At 35.1% G+C, this 26,827-nt stretch overlaps 1 protein-coding gene across 5 annotated transcripts in view; it reads left to right on the top strand.

Annotated features, from left to right (window-relative positions):
* Window positions 1-26,827, top strand: part of LOC126979038 (ubiquitin carboxyl-terminal hydrolase 38) — a 63,457-nt gene that overhangs the window by 20,595 nt on the left and 16,035 nt on the right. For all 5 annotated transcript variants that reach the window (XM_050828213.1, XM_050828211.1, XM_050828210.1 and 2 more), the window contains exon 7: window positions 25,631-25,851. In XM_050828213.1, the coding sequence (XP_050684170.1) occupies window positions 25,631-25,851 (221 nt within the window). The remainder of the gene's footprint in view (window positions 1-25,630; window positions 25,852-26,827) is intronic.

Here is a 26,827-nt window from a genome sequence, read left to right as displayed (position 1 = left end):
TCGTTTCTTAGCTGATACCTTTAATATTTACCTTAATTATTTGACTAGGTACAATAATCTATTGTAATACTTAGTAGTTTATAGCAAAATCTGACTGTTTATAAATTTAATTGTAAATATAAGTTGGCCGTTATTTAAGAACTAGCTGACCTGGCAAACGTTGTTTTGCCATATAAATTATATATGTGAACCTTCCTTGAGCTTCAACGAATCTATTACAAAAGATTTCATTGAGATTGGTCGAATAGTTTAGGAGTTATTAGGGAACATACAAACATACATTCTCTGTTATATATATAGATTATATTAGCCAGGCAATTGAAATGGTGCGCCCAAGAATCACTTGTTTCAAAATGAGTCTCGGATCTATAATGCTGTCATATTTTGGAATGTAGTGCGTACTCTCTACATTTAACAGAAAATTGTTATAGTTTTTAAAACTCCAAACATAAATTTGGTTCAGAACTTCTAAATTTACTGACAGTTTATTTCATGGTGAAAAAAAATTCTGAAGTCAACTTCAAATTATTACTAAATAAAAAGTTATCTGCTAAGGAAGTTGCGAGATATTCCCAAAACAAGTGTCCTAAGACAACTTACTGGGAAGTCTCAACCACTAAAAAATGTATATGTAATCTTTGAAATAAACGAAATTTATTTATTTATTATTTATTATTATTAAATAGAAGTAGAAGTTATTAAAATAGATTCAACTCTTTTTTAATTTCTTATGTGGAGCTAGTTTCATACTGGAGAAGAATAATTTAGTAAAATTTATGTCATTGTTTAACTAAGACTAATTACAATATTTAAATTGAAACAATTTCTAATATTTTTGGTTTAAAACAATGAAGAAATACAAAATTCACCACATAATTGCGCTTTATTGTTCAGTGTCGCGCGCTTTGAATTTGAATACTCTTAAATCACGGTTTCAATTGAGCCCTAATCGTGTGTCCAAACCGTTCAGTCATTTCTACTCATTTTCAAGTTTAAACAAGGGCAATGCGTAGGAATATAAGTCTCATTAAATAGACCGCTACGAAGCTTACGAGTACACAAACACCAAACTATCCAATTTCAGTTGTTTTCACAGCGTCAAGCCCCGCGGCATATTGCTTTGAGGTAATGCGGTTTTTATACACTCCATATTCATTCAAATTTAATCTGCAGTACGTATGATATACAATCTATATGCACGAATATCTCTTCGTAATATTCAAAGATACACGTACACAAAACTCTTATATTATATATAACGGGGACCTTCATCGTGACCTTAAGGTGGATTTAGTCAAAACAATATGCTTCAGAAGCTCATGAGCTAAGACTTCACCACTATGTGAACGCCGAGGCTCCTCAACAGCAGGGCCCTAGTGAGAAGACTCAAAAGAACTAAATCTTTTGAGTTAGTATAGTAAAAAGCTACTGTAAACTGTATAGTTCAGTGAATAGTGAAACTAACAAATAACTAATTGTAAATAGTACAAGAAAATAGCAAGTAAATCAAGCTGAAATTAAATTTCTTGCTCGTATAAGGCTAGATTGTGTTTAAAATGATAGTGCATTATTTTTATCATAAAAGGAAAACAAGATTGCGGGACTTGTTGTGTGAATATTTAATAAATGTCAGTCTATTTTGATTTAACCTCAACATATTTTTAAAAATATATTTATCAAGTAGTTAAAGTCATCTTACACAGAGAGTATATTATACTTTAACTGTCAAAAAAATGGAGAGAGTAATAATGGTGAAGATGGGTCGAGGAGTCGGGGCTGTCTATCTTTGCACGAAGTTCAATACATAAATATTATATATGTTTTTATTTTTTACAAGATCAGAGGTATCTGTCGTGACTTATAAAAACAATTAACGTTGCTTTTAATGCGTAATCTTTAAGTTTATGTTGCGGCGTTCGACCTGAGTCAGCCATCGTGATTTTCCCTTGCGATTATTGTATATACTTAATCTACTTTTTTATAAAACGCTACAAAATTCCTTCTTTTTTAAGGGAGGTAAATTATGGAGCACCTATTTTTCGAGCCTTATTTATCGATTTTATGAATAGGGTCAATATTGTGGGCTTAGATAATTTTTGTGCCTAGATAGAGCTTCTTGCTGTTCGGCATGACTACGGGCTAGGTTTATTAGGGTTCCGTAGGCAAAAAACGGAACCCTTAGAGATTCGTCATGTGTGTCTGTCTGTCCGTGTATGTCACAGCCAATTTATTCCAAAACTATAAGAACTATACTGTTGAAACTTTGTTAGTAGATGTATTCTGTGAACCGCATTAACAAAAAAAAAAGAAAAAAAAAACAATTAATTTTGGAGATTCCCAATACTGAACTCACATTTTTTTTCATCAAACCAATACGTGTGGTCTATCTATGGATAGGTCTTCAAAAATGATACTGAGGTTTCTTATTAATTTTTATTTAAACTGAATAGTTTGCGCGAGAGACACTTCCAAAGAAGTAAAATGTGTGTCACTCCTGTAACTTCTAAAATAAGAGAATGATAAAACTAAAATATAATATGTACATTACCATGGTTTGAATGAGATCTAGTAAGTAGTGTTTTTAATACGTATAAATGATGAGAGCTGCAAATGAAAATCACTGTATGATTATGAGCAAAGATTTTTTGACTTTTCCAATTAAATAATTTAATATCATTTGTCATGCGTGAGGGCGTGAGTTCATGGGTGAGCCCGACTCGCACTTGGCCGCTTTAGTGTGCGTGCGTTACTTTAACAGTTCGCCGATATTTTTTTGTTTGCAGCTGTCACAGTTTATCTTGACGTATAAATTATTGACGTATAATATTTATAAAATAATAAAAAGCCTTTTTTAGGTATAGTTTTATTTAAAAGGGTGGACAATATTTAGCTCAATTCAAATAAAATCAAGACAGCATATACGAAAAGTCTTGGAAAGTTACATAATCAATATTATATTTATCCGGGAAGCACATTTTTTTTTATAAATATTCATCGTTATGCTGTATAAACCCAACCCAGAATGACATGAGATTTTATAAACCGTACTGCTTCCATACGTAATGCGCGTGCGGAAAGTAAATTTCCAAAACAAGCAGTAACGAATGATTAATAAAAAGAGAAGCTGTAACTAATAACTGATGAAGTATTAATAATTTTGTTAGTCATATTATGATATTTTATGTGTAAACATTACTGTGTTTCGTTCTGAAGGGCGACTAGTGAAATTACTGGGCAAATGAGACTTGACATCTTATGTCTCAAGGTGACGACCGCAGTTTAGTGCCACTTAGAATTTTTGGGTTTTTTAAAAATCCTAAGCGGCACTGCATTGTAATGGGCAGGGCATATCAATTACCATCAGCTGAAAGTCCTGCTCGCCTCGTCCCTTATTTTCATTAAAAAAAATGTGATTAGGTTTTTCTTCTACTCCACCTCGACTCTTATCGGTGGAACATCAAAATATGCCAAATATAAAAATAATATTAAAAAAAATTGTTTGTCTATATTTAAAAATAGTATTAGTTTAAGCTTATTTAGTTTAATTGGAATCCTGTAATAATTACACATATTTGTTAAATAATTATTAGCTGTAGGTAAGAAGAAAGAGACAATTTTAACTATTAATTTGAATTCATCGTAGTCTCTCTTGTACACAATTACCACAACTATAATGCTTACTTATCCGTAACCTTATCGCATGATGCATGGAAAAGAGCAAACCTTGAATACAATTTATAAAGATAAAATTTATTTCGATAAAGTTATATCGATATGTACACGCATGCACTAGGATATTTTTATTGTTTATATTATTATTCTAACATAAATTACATCGATTAAACGTAAAGCTAAATAAATCATACGTCGTAATATTATGGTTCATTTTTAATTGTATATTTTTCACAACACAAAAAATATTAATTGAATTTAAATTGGAAAATTATGATAACCGATGATAGAAAATCCCTTTGTTGGACATATTTTTATTGCGGTTATGATTTCTACAGTTAAAAATGGCACAATAAGGCATATTTGTATTTTTTTAAAAGATAATTATGCTTCACTTGACATCAAATGACAGTCTCACGTGAGCCTCGAGTAGGTACATTTGTACACAATAGTGTCGACAGGGTAACGCCCACATGCCACTTCCACTAGTTTTTTCTGTTTTGTGTAAATTATCTAAGAATTTGGATGAGGAGAAGAAAAGACCAGTGTCGATAATTTTTGGAACCAAAAAAAAATAATAGTAGGATGAAACCCATTGGAAATGGAAGAGAATATAACAAAAATGAAAGGAAAATTAAATTACGGGCGATCTGAGGTCGGGAATTGAAAAAGGGGGGATGATTAAGGGTAAAAACGGTTTATCTCGATTTCCGGTAAAACGGCAACATGTTATATCGTAGCAGCGTAGATTACAATCAATCAATAATAATGAAAAAAAATGGTTTGCATTAAACTAAATTATTAACCTTTTTACATTTATAAATAGATTTGATTAATTGTTATCCATATTATTGCTGCTACTAAGTAACATGTATGAATTCTCTATGAAACGCCTTTTGATGGGCGTAAATTTTCTAAACATTTACCAGCCTAATTTATATTTTGCTTTGCGATTGGACTTTTTTCCATAGGACTTGCAGTTTTGCCGAAAATCGAGATAAACCGTTTTTTACCTTATAACACCCCCCCTTTTCCATTTCCCGACCTAAGATCGCCCGTAATTTATTTTTCCTTTAATTTTTGTTATAATCTCTTCCGTTTCCTATGGGTTTAATCGTACTGTTTTTTTTTTCACTTTTTATCATTTTCGAAGGCTTCAGCACTGGTCTAAACATTAAACCAAGTCGCTAATTCTTGGATAGTTTTAATGCGAATTGCCTTCTATAATCGTATGCAATTCATCCTTAGTTACATTATTGGCTGGTCTTCATTCTTCATTTACGATACAAAATAATGAACGAGACGAGCAGGACTTTCAGCTTATAGTAATTGATACATTACCCATACCTATTACAATGCAGTGCCGCTCAGGATTCTTGAAAAACCCAAAAATTCTGAGCGGCATTTAAATAATTGTGCTCGTCACCTTGAGGCGTAAGATGTTAAGTCTCATATTCCCAGTAATTTCACTAGCTCGGCGCCCTTCAGACCAAAACACAGTTATGTTTAGACTTTACTGCTTCGAGGCAGAAATAGGCGCCGTTGTGGTACCCATAATGTAACTCCGAGCCTCCGACTGGTAACCAGTACCCACTCTTAATAAAACCAAGATCAAAACTTTGTTTAACTAAATTGTGGTTTCCGTATATATTTTTATTAAACCGAAATAGAAGTTGTATCAGAGACTGTGTCTTAAATGATATGTTTCAAATTTGCGGTGTGGGCCAAACGGCCTCACTGAGAAACACTCACAAACCGAAACCGTGTAGACGTGGGCATGTAAACGGAGAAAAAGGTTAATGGGGGCAATAATCCGCAATTATTATAGTATTGTGATATGTAAATGCAATAATAATAAATTTATAAGATTATTCTTGAAGCAATGTCATCCTTCACCACGGTAATAAGTCCGCACGTTCAATCAAGAAGTAACGCAAGCGATTATATGGCTCTACATACATACATCCAGATATTTTGTATTCTATAAAGGTTGCAGCTAATAAAAAGATGACCTGTGAGGCCCTCAGCCCTACTTAGACTACGAATATTCCATGAGCCAACCTGAGAGTTGAACAAAGCATACAAGATTTTATGACGATACATCACTCGAACGTTAGCTCAATTGGTAGAACACTGGCACGGTTCATAAAATTTTGTTTTAGAATTTTATTTATGCATATATATATATATATCTTAGAAGTGAGGGTTATCACTTTAAAAACACAAACTAAAGCACTTTGACAAATTGTTTAGATTTACAAGAGCGACATCTCATGTCAATTTCCTAATATACATATATTGGGGTTGAGCAGGTTAGCAACCGTAAAGGAGATCCTGTAAATGAAGCCGCATCGTGAGAGTTGAACAAAGCATACAAGATTTTATCAACGATGCGTCACTCGAACGGTTGGCTCAGTTGGAAAGAGCGCTCGCACGGAACGCGAGAGGTCGCGGGTTCGAGTCCCGCATCGTTCATAAAATTTTGTTTTTAGTTTTATTCGTGTTTTAAATAAAAATAAATAAACTAGTAGATATTTTCGTACATAGTCGGATAGTCTAAATATATATCTAGTCTCTCTCTGAAACAAAGAAAAAAAAATCTATTGCAAATAACATTTATTATTTTTTACAATGTGTTAGTTTAATACAAAAATATAAAATAATTTAAAATATAAAAAGCTTATTCGAAGTGGTCTCCATTGGCTGCAATATAGTCTTTTAAACGTTGAGGCCATTTATCAATACAAGGACGCACGCTTTCCATGGGAAAATTCTTCACTGCCAATCGTACGGATTGTTTTAGGGAGTCCAAATTATCATGGCGTTCAAAGCAAGCAGTTCTCTCTATAACTGGCCATAAATCATAATCAAGCGGATTAGGATCGGGACTAAACGACGGCCAGTCTTCAGCTCTGATGAAGTCCGAAACGTTCGTTTCCAACCAAGACTGCGTAGACCGAGCTTTTTGACCCGGCGCAGAGTCTTGCTGGAAGGACTATTCTTGCTTTTTGAACATGGTCTTGTTAAGGGGCTTCACTACCATTCACCAGAATGGTATCTTGAATACACTTGGGCCGATGTTTTGATGGCTCAGCCACTCCGTCATAGCTAATAAACCGCTAAACCATCACTGAAGTCGGGTAGTGCCCACGTTGCAACTTGTCTGTCTGTCGACTAATTGCTAAGCTTCCTTAGAGCTTTGTTTCTTAAAATGTCTCAAAACAATTTTTCTGTGATACGCAATGGGAGCGTATCGCTTCAGTAGTTGTTACGATTTTACCACCCTATTCTTTTTTAAATTATCAGTTAAGAAATGACCAGTACTTCTCTTATAGGCTGTAATTTCTATGTCATCTTTTAAAATACGCTACATGGTTCTAGGTGCTATCTTCATCTCCCGAGATAAAAGCGTTTGATTTCAGGACAGGATTTCTTCGAATTCTTTCCCTTACTGCTTTGACTTGACATTTTTCGCACGAACACTACGTGGACGGCCAGATCTTTTTCTGTCACAAACAGAGGTCTCATTGTACCTATTAATAAGCCCGGTACACAAACATTTACTAATACCAAGCATATGGAGACTTAAAAATTGCATTTGGCTTCATACCTACTTTGTGTGATGCAATCACGATTCGGGTCTCTTTATCACCCCAATAGATTTTCATATCGCAAAATATTGTATAATGTATTGGCGTCAAAATGAGAAAACTCAATGAACAATCATATTTAAATGACAGATTCCAAATTAAAATGTAATATTTAGTCTGTTTTGAATTGTAACAGTATTTTTGGCTAGACTTAGTATAATACAGACAACTCAACATGTGTGTACGCGTACAAAGTCGCGGGTATCAGCAAGTGACATAATATCTGTCTCTTTGCTGACGACCTCAAGCTATGCTAAGTAATTGCTTCCAATTAGAAGCTCTGAGAATACTAAGCTGCTACAGAAAGATCATTTAAGCTTGTCTAATTGGTGCTCGGAGAATGTAATGCTATTGAATATCTCGAAATGGCATCAATATACACGCAAATATTAAATCACTAGCAGTTGCCCGCGACTTCGTTCGCGCATAAAACTGATTTCCTATGAGATTATTTTCCTGCTGGAAGGAATCAAACTGATCGACAAAAGTCATAGCGCTAGTAAAAACCGAAAAAATAGTTCATACGTAAAGAGGTCGCGCCTTTTACAGTTTTTTTTGGAATAAAGAGCTGACAGTTCTATTTTTTCCAAACTTTCCTGTAAACAAAATTTCAATAATCCATATCCATATTGTTATAAGCCTCCGCGTAATTGGTCGTGAAAGAAACAATTTCTGAGATATACACCGGCTGTTTTCAAAGTTTAATTCTGGCTTTATTATAATAAGATTCTCGGGTAGCATAATTTCTTAAACAGAAATTGTTGCTATGTTTCAATTGATAATCCGATGGTATGAAAAAATAGAATTGACAACCCTATTTTTTCAAACTTCCCTGTAAACAACATTTCTTGTTCTTCTTTCGGGTTGAAGAAAAATCTGGCGATTCTGGAGCACGCACATACAACTTGCCATGCAAGAAACAATCATTTCTGAGATCTATACCGGCTAGTTTAAAATTTTGACGCTGTGCGTTATTAATTGTCATCGCGTAGCATAGTTTAACCGGAAATTGCTGACGTTTCAATTCAAAGTAGTGGTAATCCGATGGTATCAAGTGAATCCTAAGGATAAAGACTGTTTCCCCTTGGTTGACGCCAGTAAAAATGGTGGCTTCGATCTTATGTAGGTATATGCAAGGTCCTGAAGTCTGGTCGCATTGCAAAGTTTTTGAGGGTTTAGATTGCGCATTAAAATAATTAGAGCGCCAACTTTGAGGTATAGGATTTGAGGTGGTATTCCTGGTGGCGCAAGAGTGTGCAAAGAAGAAAAAGAAACTTTACAGGATAATACACAGCATCATCGACCTCCAATACAGTGTCTCTAGATTCATTTTTTCTTTGAATAACTAACAAATTATTAATACTGTTGGCTGAGTCGTTTCTTAGAGAAAGAATAGGTCTTTCTCTCAGCCATGCAGCGATATTTCTCCAAATTGAACAATATTGTGGTATATGCTGTCCGTTAAGCTAGTCAGATCTCTCACAACATGACCAAGATTACTGGAAATGTTTATTTTACATCCCTCCTCCAAAATGTTTCCATCACCAATGTCTGGCAACAATTTGGAGAATTCCTCCGCCTTTGAATCATGTTGAAGAAAGACACCCATATTTATTTTTAAGGACAAAATATTAATAACTTTAGGCCATAGAACTAATGACTTAAAGCAAGCCTTCATCTGCACGTGTCCCTCATGAGACAACAGGCAACTTCTGTCTGAAGTCACCAACCAATAGTACCGTGACTCCGCCAATGCCATTCTTATGGGCCATAGTATAATACAATTACAATTATACCTTAAACCATACAATTATTTTGGCTTCTCGAAGCTCTTGTTCCGTGTACAGGTTCAAAGGTAATTTGATATTAGAATGAGCCGTCTTGCCTCCATCAAGCAATCTCTCTTCTAAATGACTAAGTATAACAATTTTTTTATTTAATAATCTTATCATCGAAAGGCTTAGGAGGGTTTTCGTAAAATATTTTCTTAGCTTATACCTACTCCCTAAAAAGACCTACCAAACTTCAATGTAACAATAATTAAAACATTCCCATACAAAATTTAATCCCCTATTTAACCACCCTTAAGGGGACATTTTCCAAAATATCGTTTAGGTACACATTTTCATTATTTATAGCGAGTAACATAAATATTGATTTTTACGTCTCTAATTTCAAAAACATAGGACTTTCATACAAGCTTCCAACCTCTTTTCACCCCGTTTGGGGTGGGGGTTTCATAGCATCCTATTTTCTTGTACTTGCCCTCTATAAAGAACCAAAATTTAAAATTTCAAGTTGAAATAACTATAGTTTCAACTTTTCTATACAAACTTTACCACCCTTAAAAGGGAATTTCCCAAAATGACTTACACAGATTTTTTATTATTTTAACGTAATAACCTAAATGTCGATTTTCACATTTCTTACTTTAAAAACATAGGACTTTCATACAACCTTCGCCCGGTTTGGGGTGGGGGATTTTCATAGCATTCTTTTTTCTTGCACTTGCCTCCTATAAAGAACCTACCTACCAAATTCCAAGTTTGTAGACTTTGTAGTTTCTGAGATTTCGTGATGAGTCAATTACCGGTGGAAATCTCTTTAATATATATAGATTTTCCGCCAGTTGCAGAAAGCACCCTTAAAGTTAATGTTTCATTATATCACATGATATCTTTGACTGTTAAAATGAAAAAGAAAGTGACGGTATTATTTTTAACGAAACATTAACTTTAAGGATGCTATCTGCAACTAGCGGTAAATCTATTAATTACTAATGATCTAAACTGGAATTTCTCCCATATATCGATAAAGTCGTAGCTAAGTCTTGTAGAACTCTTGGTTTCAGGCTGAGATTTATACAGCATACTCAGAGTTTACCTACGTAAATCTTAGCTGTGTTCAAGCTAAGCTCAATCTTTGAATTGGTATTTATAGTCATTTGACAGCTGAGATTATGTTGAGCTTCAGACAGTCCAATAGAAATGTCAAGCGCGTGTTTCATTATACGAAGTACATTGTCGATTATTATTAAATAAACTTTTACTATAGAAACTATACAAAATTATAACAGTATTTTATTATTAGTTTTATTGAAATAAGTGGTAATCTATGAAATATTTATGCGAAATGCGGACTTGTTCAGTTATTATGTTAGAGAAATAGAACGCATTTCTAGAGGCGTGATAGCTAAGGTGACAGCAGACAGTGTATTTATACATACAGTGTATATTATACGAGAATTTTAAGACGTCGTACAAAAGCTTCAGCTTAAACTAGCGCGCACTCAAAGCGATGTTTAGAAATACGGACTTCGATTCAACTCGCAAGATAAGTCTGAGCTAGTTGTAAGTTCGCTCTATGGATCTCACCCTCAGATTAAGAAATAGTAAACATTTTAAAAGACTTTATTATAAAGAACTGTTTCGTGAGAACACGGCAGTGTTGCTTGGTCGCCAGTTTATAAGATTCACCAATTATGCATTGAGCGAATTTAAAAAAGATTTATGAGACATTAATCATATTCGGTTGTTGTAAGCCATAAATTATATGTTGAAAGATTTTAAAATGGATAGCCTATCGACTCGTCATCAGATATCGGATATGGTATGTGTTACCCTTGTTCAAAGTAGGTACTGCGAAGTTTTGTCGATTGATGGTGCTTGAATATTTCTCTTAAAGAGTTCCTTAATTATTATTAACATATAAACCATTGGGTCTTTTGCGTTTTCCGTCTGCTCCTATAAATTTGAAAATACACTTGCCAATACCTAGACTACGCCAAACATGTAATGGTCTCGATGTATCAATAGACATTTTTAGTACCATTATTAGGATATCATCCCCACCATATGGATGTGTGGCGGTACTCCACCGTGCGGATCTACAAAGCTGTGGAATAGATTCCTTGTGCGGTGTTTTCGGGACGATACGACATTCGACCTTCAAAAGAAGCGCGAACACCTTCCTTAAATGCCGGCAATTCTCCTGTGATTCCTCTGGTTTTGCAAGAGAATGGGGGCGGCGGTGATCACTTAACAACTGGTACGCTCGTTTGTCCTCCTTTTCCATAAAAAAAACCATTGCCCCTTTAAGACTGCAAATCATTGCTAATGTGATCTAGTAAACAGCATTTAAGATTTTTACAATTCTTATATTTGTTACTTCTTAATTTGCATGTTGTGGCACCAATATTCAGTTCACTTACGGTTTCGTGTAGATATTTACTAATATTAAAAGTATTTTAAGCGGGTAGCTGGTTGTCCTTAAATTAACTTTATAGGTTCCAGAATAATTTGGTTTTATCATATTTATTTAAACACATGTGAGGGTGTGTGTGAAGCTATTAATATGATTTGTCCTTCAAAACATACAATCGAGATCATTCAGGATTATATATAATGTTGAAACAAATTTAGTTCTAAATAACAAGTATGGTCTGCTCATTTGTCCTATTTTAAATCTGAGGTATATCCTATTCCTCATTTCAAAACTGTATTACACCTGAATACAACATAGTTCTATGTTCGAAACTTATAAAATGACGAGAGTGACTTCATTTTTTGTAATGTCAGCCACCAGCAAAGTTTAGTCGGGGTCACTTAGTGATTGGGTAAGGTGATCATCCCTACCAATTACCTACAACTACTAGAGAAAGACTTATGGCTCCGTTAATTTATGAAAGAGTAGGGACACTTTGCTTGCGTTGAATCTGGACGCAAGATACTAATTATCTTGCTGCGTAATTAGCTTCCTGCCGCCGAATTTCACCATCGCACGACACGCCACAAGTTGGGATATCATCCCCACCATCTGGATGTGTGGCGGTCCTCCACAGTGCGGTTTTCAAGAAGCTTTCTTCTTCAAAAAAATCTTGACTATACGACGACGGACGATACTAATTATATACTAGATATCGTGAGATATTTTTATCATTTAGCATGTCAAAAATTTAATAACTGAAAATTTTGAGGTTATTTTTATGGAAGAGTAGGGCAAACGGGCGTAGGTACGGAAGAGCGTACCTGAAGTTAAGTAATTACCGTCGCCTACATTCTCTTGCAACACCAGAGGAATTACAGGAGCGTTGCAAGCCTTGTAGAAAGGTGAAGGCGCTTTTTTATTTCCCTTGATTTTATGACCGACTTCAGTAAAAACTTCGCAATTTATGGACCGATTCCGCAAAGATTATCATAATATAATAGAATTTATTTGTAAATTGAGGGTACTTCTAAATTTTTTATGTAAACACCTAGCGTTGCTTATTTTCAACAACTGATGAGATTAGAAATGGCGGGAAATTTGAATAATTCGAGACTTCGCCAAGTTGAAGTCAGCTAAGAACGGATTTTTACGAAATTCCATACCCAAGAAACAGAAACAGTACAAATTACAAAGTTTCTTGTTTAAAACAAATGACTACAGATTAAATGACAGGCTTACATATTAATGAACATTGAATGATGATAATTATGACACCAGAAAGTTAAGTAACACGAAATTTCTTTATTATGATTACCATAGGATAAACGAATTACATACTTATTTTCATCAGGATAGGCTAAGGCTATCTTGAGTTATAAGAACATACGGACAGATATACAAAAAGTGTTTATTAGTTCTGTTCCCATACTTTCCCTAGTGGATTCCAGCCGTAATTAAATCGCATTGAAGTCTACTCTTTATTAATTAAGTTTAAGCTTTATTTTCTTTTAATAATCAACATCGATGCGATAAAACTAATGTAACAAAGACACTGGCCAACTTCTGCGTCAGCACAATTATAGTACTGCACAGATTGTCTACGAACTCCGTTATTTTGAAACTTTGAATCTTATATTGGAAATAGATTATATTATAAATAAATGAAATAAAAAAAGAGCTTTATTATTCCTATACGAGGGCTGCACTAAAAGTATCGGGAATCAAGGAAGTGACACAAGATTACTATTTAAAAATGTATTTATTGCTTTTCAAAGTATTCTCCGCGAAATTTGACACATTTTTCCATACGATGGAACCAATAATTGAAGCAACCATTCCATTCGGTCTCCAAAATGGCCGTTTTGTAGACGTCCACAGCTTCTTCAGGTGATGAAAATCTCTGACCACGCAATTTATTCTTTATTTTAGGGAAAGTATAGAAATCATAAGGGCTTAGGTCGGGGCTGTACGGCGGATGGTCTAATAATTCTATGTTTTCTTGCTCTAAAAACTCTTTTGTTCTGTGCGCGGTGTGAGATCTCGCATTGTCGTGATGGGGGATGATGCGGCGGTTGCAGTTCTCTTTACGGAGTTCAGAAACGACCTGTGGCAAACAAATGCTAGCATACCATTCTGCATTAACCGTTCTTTGTCCCTCAAGAGGAATAGTCGCAACATGGCCGGTTTTGGAGACAAACGTGGCCACCATTTTTTTGCAACACTCCGTGAACGAACAATTTTTGTTGGCTTTAACTCATTTTCGAACACCCAAACTTGCGACTGGTTTTTTGTTTCGGATTCGTACGCGTATATCCAGGATTCGTCACGATACGATGTTGTATACCGCATTTGAGGATCCTGCGTTCAATCTTTCGAGAGTTCTGATGCACCAAGTAATGCGAGCCGCTTTTTGCTCTTCACAGAGCAAATGCGGTATCCACTGGGAAAACAACTTTTTTACACCTAATTGTTCATGCAAGATTATTTGTATTTGACTCATGCCTATGTCTAAAGTTGCCTGAATTTCGCGGTATGCCACATGTCGATCTTCCTCAATCAGCTTACGCACAGCATCAACGTTTTCTTTGGTGACTGCACTTTTTGGACGACCTTGACGGGGATCATCACTGAGTTTGACACGTCCACGTTGAAATTCAGTAAACCAGCGATAAATTGTGGTTTTTGGATGGGGCTTCATCACCAAATGCAGACATCATCCGGTCAACACACTGTTTTTGTGTTAAACCACTTCAAAGTCATAATAAATCATTAGGTATAAGGACCGCTTATGGCGGTAAAAGCCTCCTCGCAGTTTCTCCATTGGTGTCTGTCCCTGGCTTCTCTCTGCCAATGTCTCCCCGCAACGTATACCACGTCGCTCGTCTCCCCATCTCTTAAATCGCGCCCGCTTCCTTTTTTTTTGTATCTCGAGGAACCCAGTCGAGAAATTCAGTCTTAGTATGCGCTGTATCACATCTTCGGCTTTTGTTTTGTTTTGAATAGTAATGTTTACTTTATCTCTCAGCTTTAAGGCAACATAGCTTTTCTCCATGGCCTTTTGACATTTTCTGAGTCTTTCCAGGTTTTTTTTAATATAGGTGTTTTTGTTTGTGTGACAGAATATAAGGTTAAACTCTAGAAAATTTTTGGCCAAACGGCGAGTTTTACTCGTAAACGCAATGTAATAGGAGGCAAATATAAAATTAACGACTGTCCCTTACAGAAAATGGAACCTGTCCGTGATCTTGGGATTACCATCGACACCAAATTAAGCTTTAACGTTCACATCGATAATATCAGTAGATCGCTTGGCTTCTTATTCAGAATTGCAAAACCGTTTAAAATTCTCAAAACTTATAACATATTATTGGCGACACTAGTACGAAGTAAGCTCGAGTAGAGTATGATAATTGGGCATACCAGTTACCAAATACACAAAGATCGTTTAGAAAGTATCCAAAGACGGTTCACACAATTTCATACCATTGGACATCACAAAGGATGACCTTATATCTTTCGTCTAAAAACTTTCATGTTAATCTCACTGTCAGATAGAAACAAACTACAGGATATTGGATTCTTACACAAACTTGTAAACGGTACCATGATTAACTGGGAACTTAAGCCAAATTTCCTTCAAAGTTCCCAAATCATATACCGCGATATACCGAATCTACACAACCAATCCACAACCAGGGATATTTGCATTGATTTGTTCTGTAATAATTTGGAAAAATAAAAAAATAAACTTATCAAATCACTTGACCCTCAAGTGAGAGATGTCAAGCACTAACTTCTTTAAGTTGTACATTTTGTGTGTTTTCTCACCTTTTATCTTAATTAATTATTATTATTATTTTATTTATGTTAATTTTTATATCCGTTACTTCTAAGTTCTGTCGTGCGACTTATCTGTCTAAACTTCCATGCTGTAGCCGCCTGTAAATGGAATTATATTATGATTACTTAGTACCTGACTTAAATTATGTAAAAAATATGCGTGTTAGTGGTTCTAATCAAACAAAATAAAAAAAATGGGCATGAAGTGTTCCATTTGGCTATAATATAGTATTGGATTAAACACCAAGTGACTAGTTAGGATTAAACACTAAAGCACTTATAACGTCGTGGGCTTTTACTGTGGGTAGTGGGCTTATACGTCGTGGGATTTACACTCACGATAGAGTACTATCGTGAGTGTAAATTGTCTATTTTTCACACATATTCTGAGATTGTTTAATGACAAAATGTAATGAGACAAGCAAGTTGTTCAACTGTCGCTTAGGATCCTAGATTGAAACCAGAATCCTTAGTGGCATTGCAATTGCGCTAGTTCGTTACTTTGAGACATAAGATGCTAAGTGTCATCAGCCAAGTAATTTCACTAGCTACGGTGCCCTTCAAACTGAAACACAATAATGCTCCATAAGCATTTGTTTTGTTATTAATTTGTAATGTGGCTTTCTTGTTACTCTTCATTGATGAAAATCATTATAAGCTGTTAGGTACTTAATTTTTGATATTTTCGTAGTACTTAATACATAACATCTAAATCATTCTTAAACTCCAGAGTCAAATCACTCGACATGTTCGTACCAACGGATAGTGAAATTTTTTGAAAGATATCTTAAATTAACTAAATTCATTGTAACAGCGCTTGCAAACTTTTTTGTTCTACTTAAACAGAAAGATACAAAAAAAATCAACATATGATGGCCAGTTCTATTTTCGTCGCCAAAGTTCGATTTTTAAATACAATGTTGTTTACAATGACCGATTATGCAAAGAGTATTCACACGAATTCCAACGCTCCAAATAAAAAATATGATTCTGATCCGTACGGGTTTTTAACAATTTTGAAACAAAGTAATGACTCGCCCAACTTTCGTAACGTGTAGTTGAATATTGTCGACAGGACGTGTGATAGAGTTTTTAATCAATCTATTATAATTTAATTTATAAATTATGAAGTTTTAATGGGGTTTTAATACTGTACATAATTTATTTAGTCGTTGCAAATGTTTACTTTTAGCAACAGTTGTCCTGAGGGACACAACCGAATTAGGCATGCCTGGGTCTCCAGAGTGGTGTGTCTACACCACTCTCCCACTTAAAACCTATGTGAAATAGTGGTTCTGCCGCTATGTTCGTTGGTTCGGTCGGACACCTGTATTTTTGATGATGAGATGCTGTATTTTTTTGCATCCTACCCGTTGAGGCAGATCTGTTATTCGCTGGATGATCCAGATGCCGCTGCTGATGCTGTTGATGATGTGGTACTGCAAGGTATGGAACTCTTCATTCGATCCTCCTCGGTGCCTATCGGAGGCAGGTCACAACCATGGTTTGACCACTCCTGCAAAATGGCCTTTCGCCGAAAGCAGGAGTGCTATCAGGCTTGGGTCAATGTGGTGGTATCTAAGGATGTGAATTCCAGCGAACTTAAAAAACACTACAATCATGCCTCCAGGTCCCTCAAAAGAGTTATTAGTGAATCGAAGGCGATGCACATTGGCAGAATTGGCGAGACTTTGTACGCCTGCCCTCGGGAACTCGTGCGTTCTGGTCACTTGCCAAGGCATTCCAAGGAAACTTCTGCCAGCCAGCCATTCTGCTACTGCACAGGGACGATTACTCCCTGGCCCATGACGCGAAAGAAAGCTGATCTCCTGGGGAGCCCCTCTTCACGTTCAACTCGCCTCTGGATGATTCCAGATTCCGTTCAGTTCCGTGGTCACTTAGAAGAGAAGGCCAAACTGGCCTCTTAAAGGTTTGGTGTACTCAGTAAGGCGAGACAGTACTTCTCTATAAGCCACCGCCTGTAACTATATTAGATGCAACAAATTCGGCCTATCATGGAATATTGTGCTCACCTCGGGGCGGGCGCTCCCTAGTACCCGTTTCTTCCATTTGACCGCATACAACGAACAGCGGTTCGAAACATTGACGATCAAGTCATCTCCGATCAGCTTAATTTCTCTCGATATGGACATTATGTCAAGATGCAAAATACCACGCGCATCACGTTGACGTCTGGCATTCTACAACCGCTTGTTATGCAAGAAATTTCTTGCCTCGCACAGCCACTTTTCTGAATCAATAACCGGGTTCCGTTTTCCTGAACCAATACGACTTAGGGACCTGCAAGAAGAGCGCACATAAGGCCTTATAAGCCGGCAAGGCATCTCTTGACACCTGTTGTTACGGATGTCCATGGGCGGTTGCCTCACTACTCCCCCATCCCGAGAGCCTCTTGCCCGTTTGCCCCCTATATAAAATAAAATATAAAAATAAACCATATCAAAAAAGTTGCACGATTCCTCCATTTTTGATCGCAATTGAAAGCGTTAATGATGAAGTAAAGATGTAACCTCGAGCTTTTAGCAAAGGTTGCTAAAAATGTAATTCAGCCAAATACATAAATTATAACTCATCAATTAAAATCTATCACAAATTAATTGAAATATCCGTTTAATTATCTACCCCAAAATCGTGAATTCGCAAAAAAGTTGAATTTGTTCAGACGGTTCAATTGGACTTGATTCTGCATTGTTGTTTGCAAAAATGGCGGAAAGCGAAGAATTGCAGGAATGTGTAATTAGTTTTTGTATTGTTAACAAGAATAAGATTAAGGAAAATGAAAATACGTCGTCTATGAGTTTGTAACTGGATTTCAAAGAGACCTAGATTGAAAGCCTCGAATTTAAAAAACGATACGAAATATATTAAAGGTGATAAGTTTAGACGTGTCGTTTCAATTGACATTCATAGAGTAGTATACATAGGAGTTTAAGCGAGAAAAGTTGAAAGATTTCAAACTTTTATCGAACTGATTTTTCTCGCATCAATTCCGTAGGAAGTCCGTCAGTGGACCTAGGATGAAGAATCAACTGGATCTACCATGCTCGTATACCTGAAAGGTACGAACAATCTTATAAGCCGGACAAAAGAATGTAGTAGATCATGGTAGACAAGCTTGGCCTTGTTCCGAGAATAATAATTTGCGCTTACTAATTTTCGGATTTTGATTATGGTTATAATAATTAACATTTTTACACATTACTTCTTATGTTGTGGAATTCTTTTATGCATATTAATAAGCCACTGCTCTTTATATTAATCTTTTTAAAAAGCAAGAAATATTTAATAAAAATCGCACTAACATAATATGAAAGGGCATGTTTTCTGATTTCCGGCCAAATAATAAATAAAAAACAAATATAATGTATATCCAACACCCCATTACCGCTTTACTACACGACTTATGTTACTGTAAATCACTTACCCCGTTATTCATAATGGTCCGCTAACTTAAAACAGCCGCTAAGGAGTGTTTTTTCTCATTCTGACTCAGGTCAATAGCAGAAGACAGAGTAAGAATTAGCAATGCTTTAAGTTAGCAGACTATTATGAATAAGTGGGTTAAAATTTACAAATAAATAACTTAACATCTAAAGTGACGCGTTTATTCGCAACATTTACTTGCGAATAATACTTTATCAAAGACACAAAATATTATTTTCGTCCTTTTTTATGTCTAACAGTTTTTGTATGTAGTGATCTTGTTCATGGTCGGTTATATGCTTGTCACATATAGGTGTATACTTCATCATAAGTGCAGGTAGCTTAAATCGCACGCTATGTAGGTAGCTTAAATCGCACGCTATGTAGGTATATTCATCAACAAAATAAAAATCAACAGAATATCAAATGCTCGAATCGAACACTTCTATTTTCTATATCTAGCTGTTCCTCTTGTTTTTTTTATACTGTTTTGTTCAACCACCCTAGTATTGGCGCAAACAAAATAATAAAAGAAATATTTGAATCGGTCAAGCCTACTAGCAACTAAACGTTACTAACGGAGTGCAATTGATTTTTAGATATCCTAATTTTTTTTCAGAAATCGTATATAATAATCGATATCTTATGGATTATACATGATATTATTAACAAATAAATATAAACGTGTTATACCTGCTACTCAGTTAGTCTTTCATTCGATGTGTTTATCTCCTACAATTACGATCCCTGAAAATGTTTTGAATACAAGCCTTACGAAGTTGTTCGTAGCAACAAAATAAAACCCTACAGAATGTCAAATGCTCGATCGGAAGTTTTCTATTTTCTATTTAGCTGTTCCTCTTGCTTTTTTTATACTGTTTTGTTGAACCACTCCAGTAGGTACTTATGCAAACAAATTAATAAAATAAAAATTTAAATCGGTCAAGCCGTTTCCGACTTAGCGTTATTTTTTCAGAAATCGTAATAATTTACGTTACATACATTTCTATGAATATGCATGTGCGGGAACCACTATGAATAAAGGTTACGTCGGCAAGAGTATTTACATCCACACAAATAGTGAAGAGACTCTGTCCGCTTAGACTCAATCAGACCATTCTCAAGACTTGTAGACAACTGCCGGACTATTCTCAACATTCTGGGAGCAATAAACAGAGTTACATTTCGGTGGGTTCCAGGACATGCAGAGATCGAAGGCAATTAATGTGCTGACGAATTTGCAAGAATTGGTGCAATCCATTTGGCCCTGAACCCTTCTGTAATATCTCAAGGAATCTTGTTAAATTTACACTTAAGCAACCCTCCGGGCCTATTCAATACCAAAACCATAATCCAAGCCTTCAAAAAGGCTGCGCATGAGGCACTAGGGCTAAGTAAGAGAAAACTGACGCATTCTTACCAGGACACTAACGGTGCAGTGCAGATTAAACAAACACCTCTCAGTTCTAGCCCTCAGAGATTGCGGGGCGTGTAGATTCTGTAATAGTGCAGATGAAATACCGTTGCACATCCTCTCTGAATGTGGTCCCTTAATGCGTAAACGAAGTATTTCTTTGAGAAGTCAAATTCTTCAACCACTTCAGATACGTCAGCTCACTGCAAAAGAAATAATAAGATTCATGAAAAACTTCAATCTTAGCAGTGAGCTATAGTTAACAGTGGCTATCACAATAGATCCTAATGGACGCAGTGAAACAGGACTGCACTGAACTGTACTAAATCCGCTTTACAAACCATAACCATAACATAACATACGTGGTAGATTATGACTCGCAATAAGTGATACGAAATTCAACATTGAATAAAGAGAATTTAAGTTTATTGTTGTATTGACATATGAAAATACGAGGGCTGCACTAAAAGTATTGGGAATGGAATATTTCCACTGTTCCTGTCATATTAAAATCTTTTTAATTGAAAACTCCTTGGTTTTAAAAATCGAATACCATTTATTTATTTAAATAAAGAATCTCGGTCTTGTCACAAGGTCTTTTCAAACTTGTTTAGTCGTTGAGAAAATGGAATTGACTCGAGAAAATTCTAGAGCGATGATTTATTAGGACTTTCGAAGTGGTTAAACACGAAAACAGTGTGTTGACCGGATGATTTCTGCATTTGGTGATGAAGTTTTCCCATCCAAAACCACAATTTATCGCTGATTTGCTGAATTTGTTCTGTCGTCCAAAAAGTGCAGTCACCAAAGAAAACGTTGATGCTGTGCGTAAGCTGATTGAGGAAGATCGACATGTGACATACCGCGAAATTCAGGCAACATGAGACATTGGCATGAGTCAAATACAAATAATCTTGCATGAACAATTTGGTGTAAAAAAGTTGTTTTACCGATGGATACCGCATTTGCTATGTGAAGAGCAAAAAGCGGCTCGCGTTACTTGGTGCGTCAGAACTCTCGAAAGTCACTTCCATGATTACAGAAATTTTCAGTGCCGCCCTCGTAGTTTACTTAGTGTTAGTATCACAACAGCATTATGTCTACTCTAAAAAATAAAAAACGTTTTATAAAAAATACTGAGTTTATACATGCATGCATACATATAATGTATAACATGGTAACTAATGAGCAAAACATAAATTTTCTTTACAATAGTTTGAAGTTTTATTGTTCACACTTTTAAGTAACCCTGTATGAAATCTGGTTAAAGATAATTAAAAGTCTATTATATCCATTGCATATGTACTAAGGTATATAGTATAAAAAGTGCGAGCAAGTATTATTTGTAACGCGGGAAGTACTATTATATTATAAAGAAAGGGTATTAATATAGACTAACCCCCTTATTCATAATAGTCTGCTAACTTAAAGCATTGCTAATTCTCACTCTGTCTTCTTCTATTGACCTAAGTCAGAATGAGAAAAAACACTCCTAAGCGGCTGTTTAAAGTTAGCGGACCATTATGAATAAGGGGCTTACAATATACTAGCGTATAGACAACGCGTAATGCTAGAGCTAGAGTACAAAATACCTACTGAGGAGATAATTCTAAGCGTGGTTGACTGTTTACGAATTGTCAATCAAAGTCGGTTACACTAACAATTCATTCGCTTTCCTTTTCTATCTCACTGTATCTCCGTTAGAGATATTTCTCTCTCAGACACGCTTTGTGCGTACGTCTCATGTCGATTATAATAAACCCAGACACGACAGAGGTACATGGTTCTATTGAGTAATTGAACAGATCAGGGAATGAAAATTAATGTGAAGTACTATTTTTAACCGACTTCGAAAAGATGGAGGTTCTCAATTCGATCGGTATTTTTGTTATGTATGTACAGCGATTGCTCGGAGATTTATGGTCCGATTAAAGTAATTCTTCTTTAGTTCGATGCGGAAAAGATTCCATTTGTTGTTGTCCCATAAAAAAATTATATAGGTTGGCCCCGTAGTTTTTATTTTATGAACATTTTTTATGAAAAGTTTTGTCTACGTGGGTGATATAATTGTTTTTTGTGTATGGTTTTTTTAGTAGTTTAATTAAGGTTGATAATATATTATTATAATTAACTGACACTAAAAAGTAAAAAAACCTACGTTTAAAAAACCCGACTTCAAAAACCGAAAAGTATCAAATAACTAAAAATGTAATATAATACAAATCAAATGAAAATCACTTTATTGATGTAGGTCACGGAAATGACACTTTTGAATGTCAAAAAAATAGTTTTCTTATTGAATCTACCGCTACTTCGTAAAGGGTTGAGCTAATGAGAAGAAGTAGCAAGAAACTCATTGCCACTCTTTTATATCAAGATTTACATATCCATCGATTTACAAATCATTTCAATTGCAATATAATACCTATGTAAAATGATGCAACAAACCTTTACCTTTAATATTAATAGCATACTATTATTTGTATGTGCTACATATCGATAGCTTTGATGTCAGTGCCAAGCCAAAGGTAATAGTAGGTACCTACACTCCCCACGCGTGATTTTGAGCGGGATAGCTTCGGGAACAAAATACCCCCAGCAGACAGACACGCGTGGCCAGACAACCAGTACCTAAACTGTTTATAATAATTTTAAGTTTTATTTTGTTTACGGCTTAGCACCGACTTAAAACATATAAATAATAGTATATTAAAGGTATATAAGAGGTGTGTTATATTCCTTTTTTAGTTATTTGATATTTTACAGTTTTTGAAGTCGGTTTTTTTTATACATTTTCCCTTTAAATTTGCTTTGCTTTAGTCGCTTAACTATCTTATTACCATAATAATCATATGAAATACTTACGTTTACAAAGTTCTGGTTTCCATTTGTACATGAACAATATGTGATTATATATTAGGATAAATGATACTTTTCGAATGCTAACTAATATTTGTTTTAAAAAAAATGTAGATTTGTATAAATACAAAATGATTTTTATTTTTACCACTAAGCATAATGAACGATTTATATATTTTTAATTATAAGAACACTAATTAGCAATTAGATAGTTTTAAAGTTTGCTAAAGCAAAATGCTACGGTATCCGTTATTCTCTAGTTATATAAACGGATCAAAGTTTTAACAAACGCATTCTGCTTTAAATATTACTCTTCTAATTTACATTACTTTACTTCAAATTCGGAAATTTTCGATGATGTGTTCTTATTACATCAATAGCGAGAAGAATGCTCAGTAAACGTTTGCTCAGTAAAATGATAATATATTTAATTCAATGAGGGTAAAGAATAATTTTGGTGTGAACTGAAGTTGAAGTCAGACTGCTTATAGCTCAAATAATAAGCAGTGATTGTATGAAAGTAGGGTTATATCAAATAACACAGAGCTCCGAGCCTGAAATTGCATACAGGCGCCGGCCGATGTCCGGTGATGCAGTTCGCTCCGTGCAAACCTGTGAGTCGCACGTTTCGATTCGCGCGCTCATTTTGAGATCCGTTTTCCCGGCCAAATCATTGCATACATAACCATCTTGATTTCTTCTTAAGATTCGAGCGATCAATTTGTCAAACTCGTGTTTGTATTAAATTAAAACGGGCGTTACTTTTCGCTGTGAAGTCAATGTTTAGTATTGATATAGTATTTAGTGTTTTTTATTTGGTATCTTATTAATTTTATTTCTAGTCCATTGGAATTGTGAATTTTAACTACAAAATATATGCTTAAATAATTATTTTATTTAATTATTGCACGTATATACAACTTTTTACTAATAATTATTTAAGCCTTTTAATCGGCCTGATAAAAGCTTTCATATAAAATTTTAATCGGCTTCGATTTCCTGTGATTGTTTTCATCGAATTTATCTCAGACGATGATTGAGTTTGTTATTTCTTCGTTCTGTTATTTTCGTCCTGAAAATTTAAACTTTACAGCGATTCTCGCAATGGCAGCACAGCTAATAAAGTTAGGCGGTAAATATATTGCATAAATTTTATGAGTAAAGGGCTTTGCTATTGAAATAGTAAGGTGTTGCTTTAGTTAAATATAATAATAAAGAATAATGGTTTATTAAGCAAAACACATACACCTATACATTTAAGAAGGCAACGGTGAAGAAATAAAACCGTTTTTCCCACCAAATACCAAATTATTTTCTCTAGATATTGATAGCTTATTAACTTTTTTAGGGTTCCGTAAGTCAAAAGGTAAAGCGGAACCCTTAAACGATCACATTGCTGCTCGTTGACACTTTATCTCTCTTAACTTTAAAAAAAAGATAAGGTCACTCTATTTCGACCCTCTCAAAGGATTCCAAAGTTATAGCAGTTTCCGTTGACCTAGAACTAGGAAATTCGGCAATTTATACCGTCTTATACTACAAGTGGTTGTGGTAGGGTTGTAATTAAATCACGTAAAAAACAGGGTCAGTATGCAAGGAACGGCGGTCCAAATTTTGAGTTAAGTTAACCGTGTCATGTGGGGGATCGCATGAAAGGGCTTCGTTGGCACAAGCTTTTAAAAGCAACAGAATTTAATTACTTTTATTAATTATTTTTACCACAGTTTTCGATATCAGAGTGAAAAAAACCTTTTCCCCTTTTTTATAAGCATAGATAGGTACTGTATGTGTACGGAACCGTCGGTGGGCGAGTCCGTCTCGCATTAATTGTCCGTTTTTTTTTCATTAATAGCTACATTACCAAGCTTTATCGAAATGTGAATTAAATATTGATATTCCAAATAATACTGTTGATTATTGAAGACATCAAAATGCTTTCTTAATTATTTAAAATAGTAGTTAATTACTTTAATGTCTTTGGTATCTCAAGTGTCCTCAGCCTGGGTTATGAAAATACAGTCATCTATAGACTAGCTACGTAAGCTTCTATCAGGCCAGTTATTTTAACTTAATTTAATTGCGAATTTAACGCTTGTATTGAAAAAAACGTGTAACGTGTAATCAATTATAAAAAATAGTAATCTGAACTGGGAATTTAAACAAATTGTTTAGCCTCTACTTAGCTTTACTACTACTACAAAGCATGTATAAATATATATGTGATGTATGTAATAATATATTAACATTCATATAAATAAGTGGTTGAATATAAAATTAAATAACTGCTGATGCTATTTTATTCTTCAAAGAATACATCTAACATGGGTAAACGCAGACGGGGTTGCGTATATTTTTTGAGAAAAAGGCCCAAAGCGCTGGTAAGTATTACAATAAATTATAGAAATATTTATCACGTACTGATGATGTACTGGTTGCAACGATTTTTCTATTTCATTGATTTTTATTCCTATCTTAAGATAGGGTTAACCCAGACACTGATAAAGATAAAACTGTAGCTTTGAATTGAAACTTAATTTTGTTGTAGATTGACTGTCTAGAACGCCACATGGCCTACGATGAGTGCACGCTGCTACAAAGACCAGCATGGAAGAAAGGGCAATCTAAAAAGGCCGAAACGGGTTCACCGATCCAATCAACAAAGAGGATGGTCAGGGCAAAACCTGTCCTGAAGAAAGTGGGTCTTAACAACAAGGGCAACACTTGTTACATGATCAGTATTTTCCAAGCCCTACTCGTCGCCAGGCAGTAAGTCACATGAAATCTTATTTTTCAACAAAACAGGAGGATTAACCTGATTGCTGATGGTCCGTTAGTAAGAGATCCCCACCGCCGATGCTCTTGTTGAATTTATAAACACAGCCAGACAAAGGAAGAGGCACCGTAGTTTTTTGAGTGACCTATGTGGTATCCACCTGGGAACTTCGCTGTAGGAAGACATTTGTTATTTGTATGATGATATTAATATATACCCATTATTTATTATTTATTTTACGAAAATGCACCGCACGTTCATTGCGAGGATATGAAATACGAGGTATGAAAGCATACTTGCTGTGTGTTCTACTATCAATACCGTAGCGAAAAACTACTTTATAGAATTTTTGTCTATTTGTCGGTTTCTTTGTATAGGTATGTTCAGACAGAACGCAAAAACTTCAGAAGAGATTTAATTTGCGTAAATATTAAATTAAGCCGGGATAATATATAGGCTATTTATTATTATTACGCCATATGCAGACACAGTATTTGTGCTACTTATAGCGTCTATGCGGAGCACGTCGCGGGCATTGGCTAAATTGTATATTCTATAGGTTGTGTTCAATCCGCTTTGCGTTTAAGACTTACGGTGTATGTTCATATAATCTTGGTTTCGGGCAAAGGCGGCACAGCAAAATACTACATAATATGTATATGTATATTGATTGCCTGGCGATTTTATTACAATGTTCATTTTATGTATATGTAGCGGCTGTTTATTTCTATTTCAAATATTCTGTGCACTCTTTTTGTCAGTCTTCAATTTAGGAGGGCGAGTACTTTATGGTAAATGGTCATCTCCAACTATATTATAATTATAATAGTGTATGCTGATTTAACAGTCTAATTCTGATGCCGTTGATTGTGATTTTGTCGTTCCTACCACGCGAAATACATAACACCTAGACGTGAAAAGAAATATCCAATGTCTCCCAGTATACATTTTACAGCTATTATATGTGCA

This window comes from Leptidea sinapis, chromosome Z (assembly GCF_905404315.1).
Source record: "Leptidea sinapis chromosome Z, ilLepSina1.1, whole genome shotgun sequence".
NCBI lineage: Eukaryota > Metazoa > Arthropoda > Insecta > Lepidoptera > Pieridae > Leptidea > Leptidea sinapis.
The sequence above is the reverse complement of the archived record's forward strand: the minus strand, read 5'-3'. Positions and strand labels throughout refer to the sequence as shown.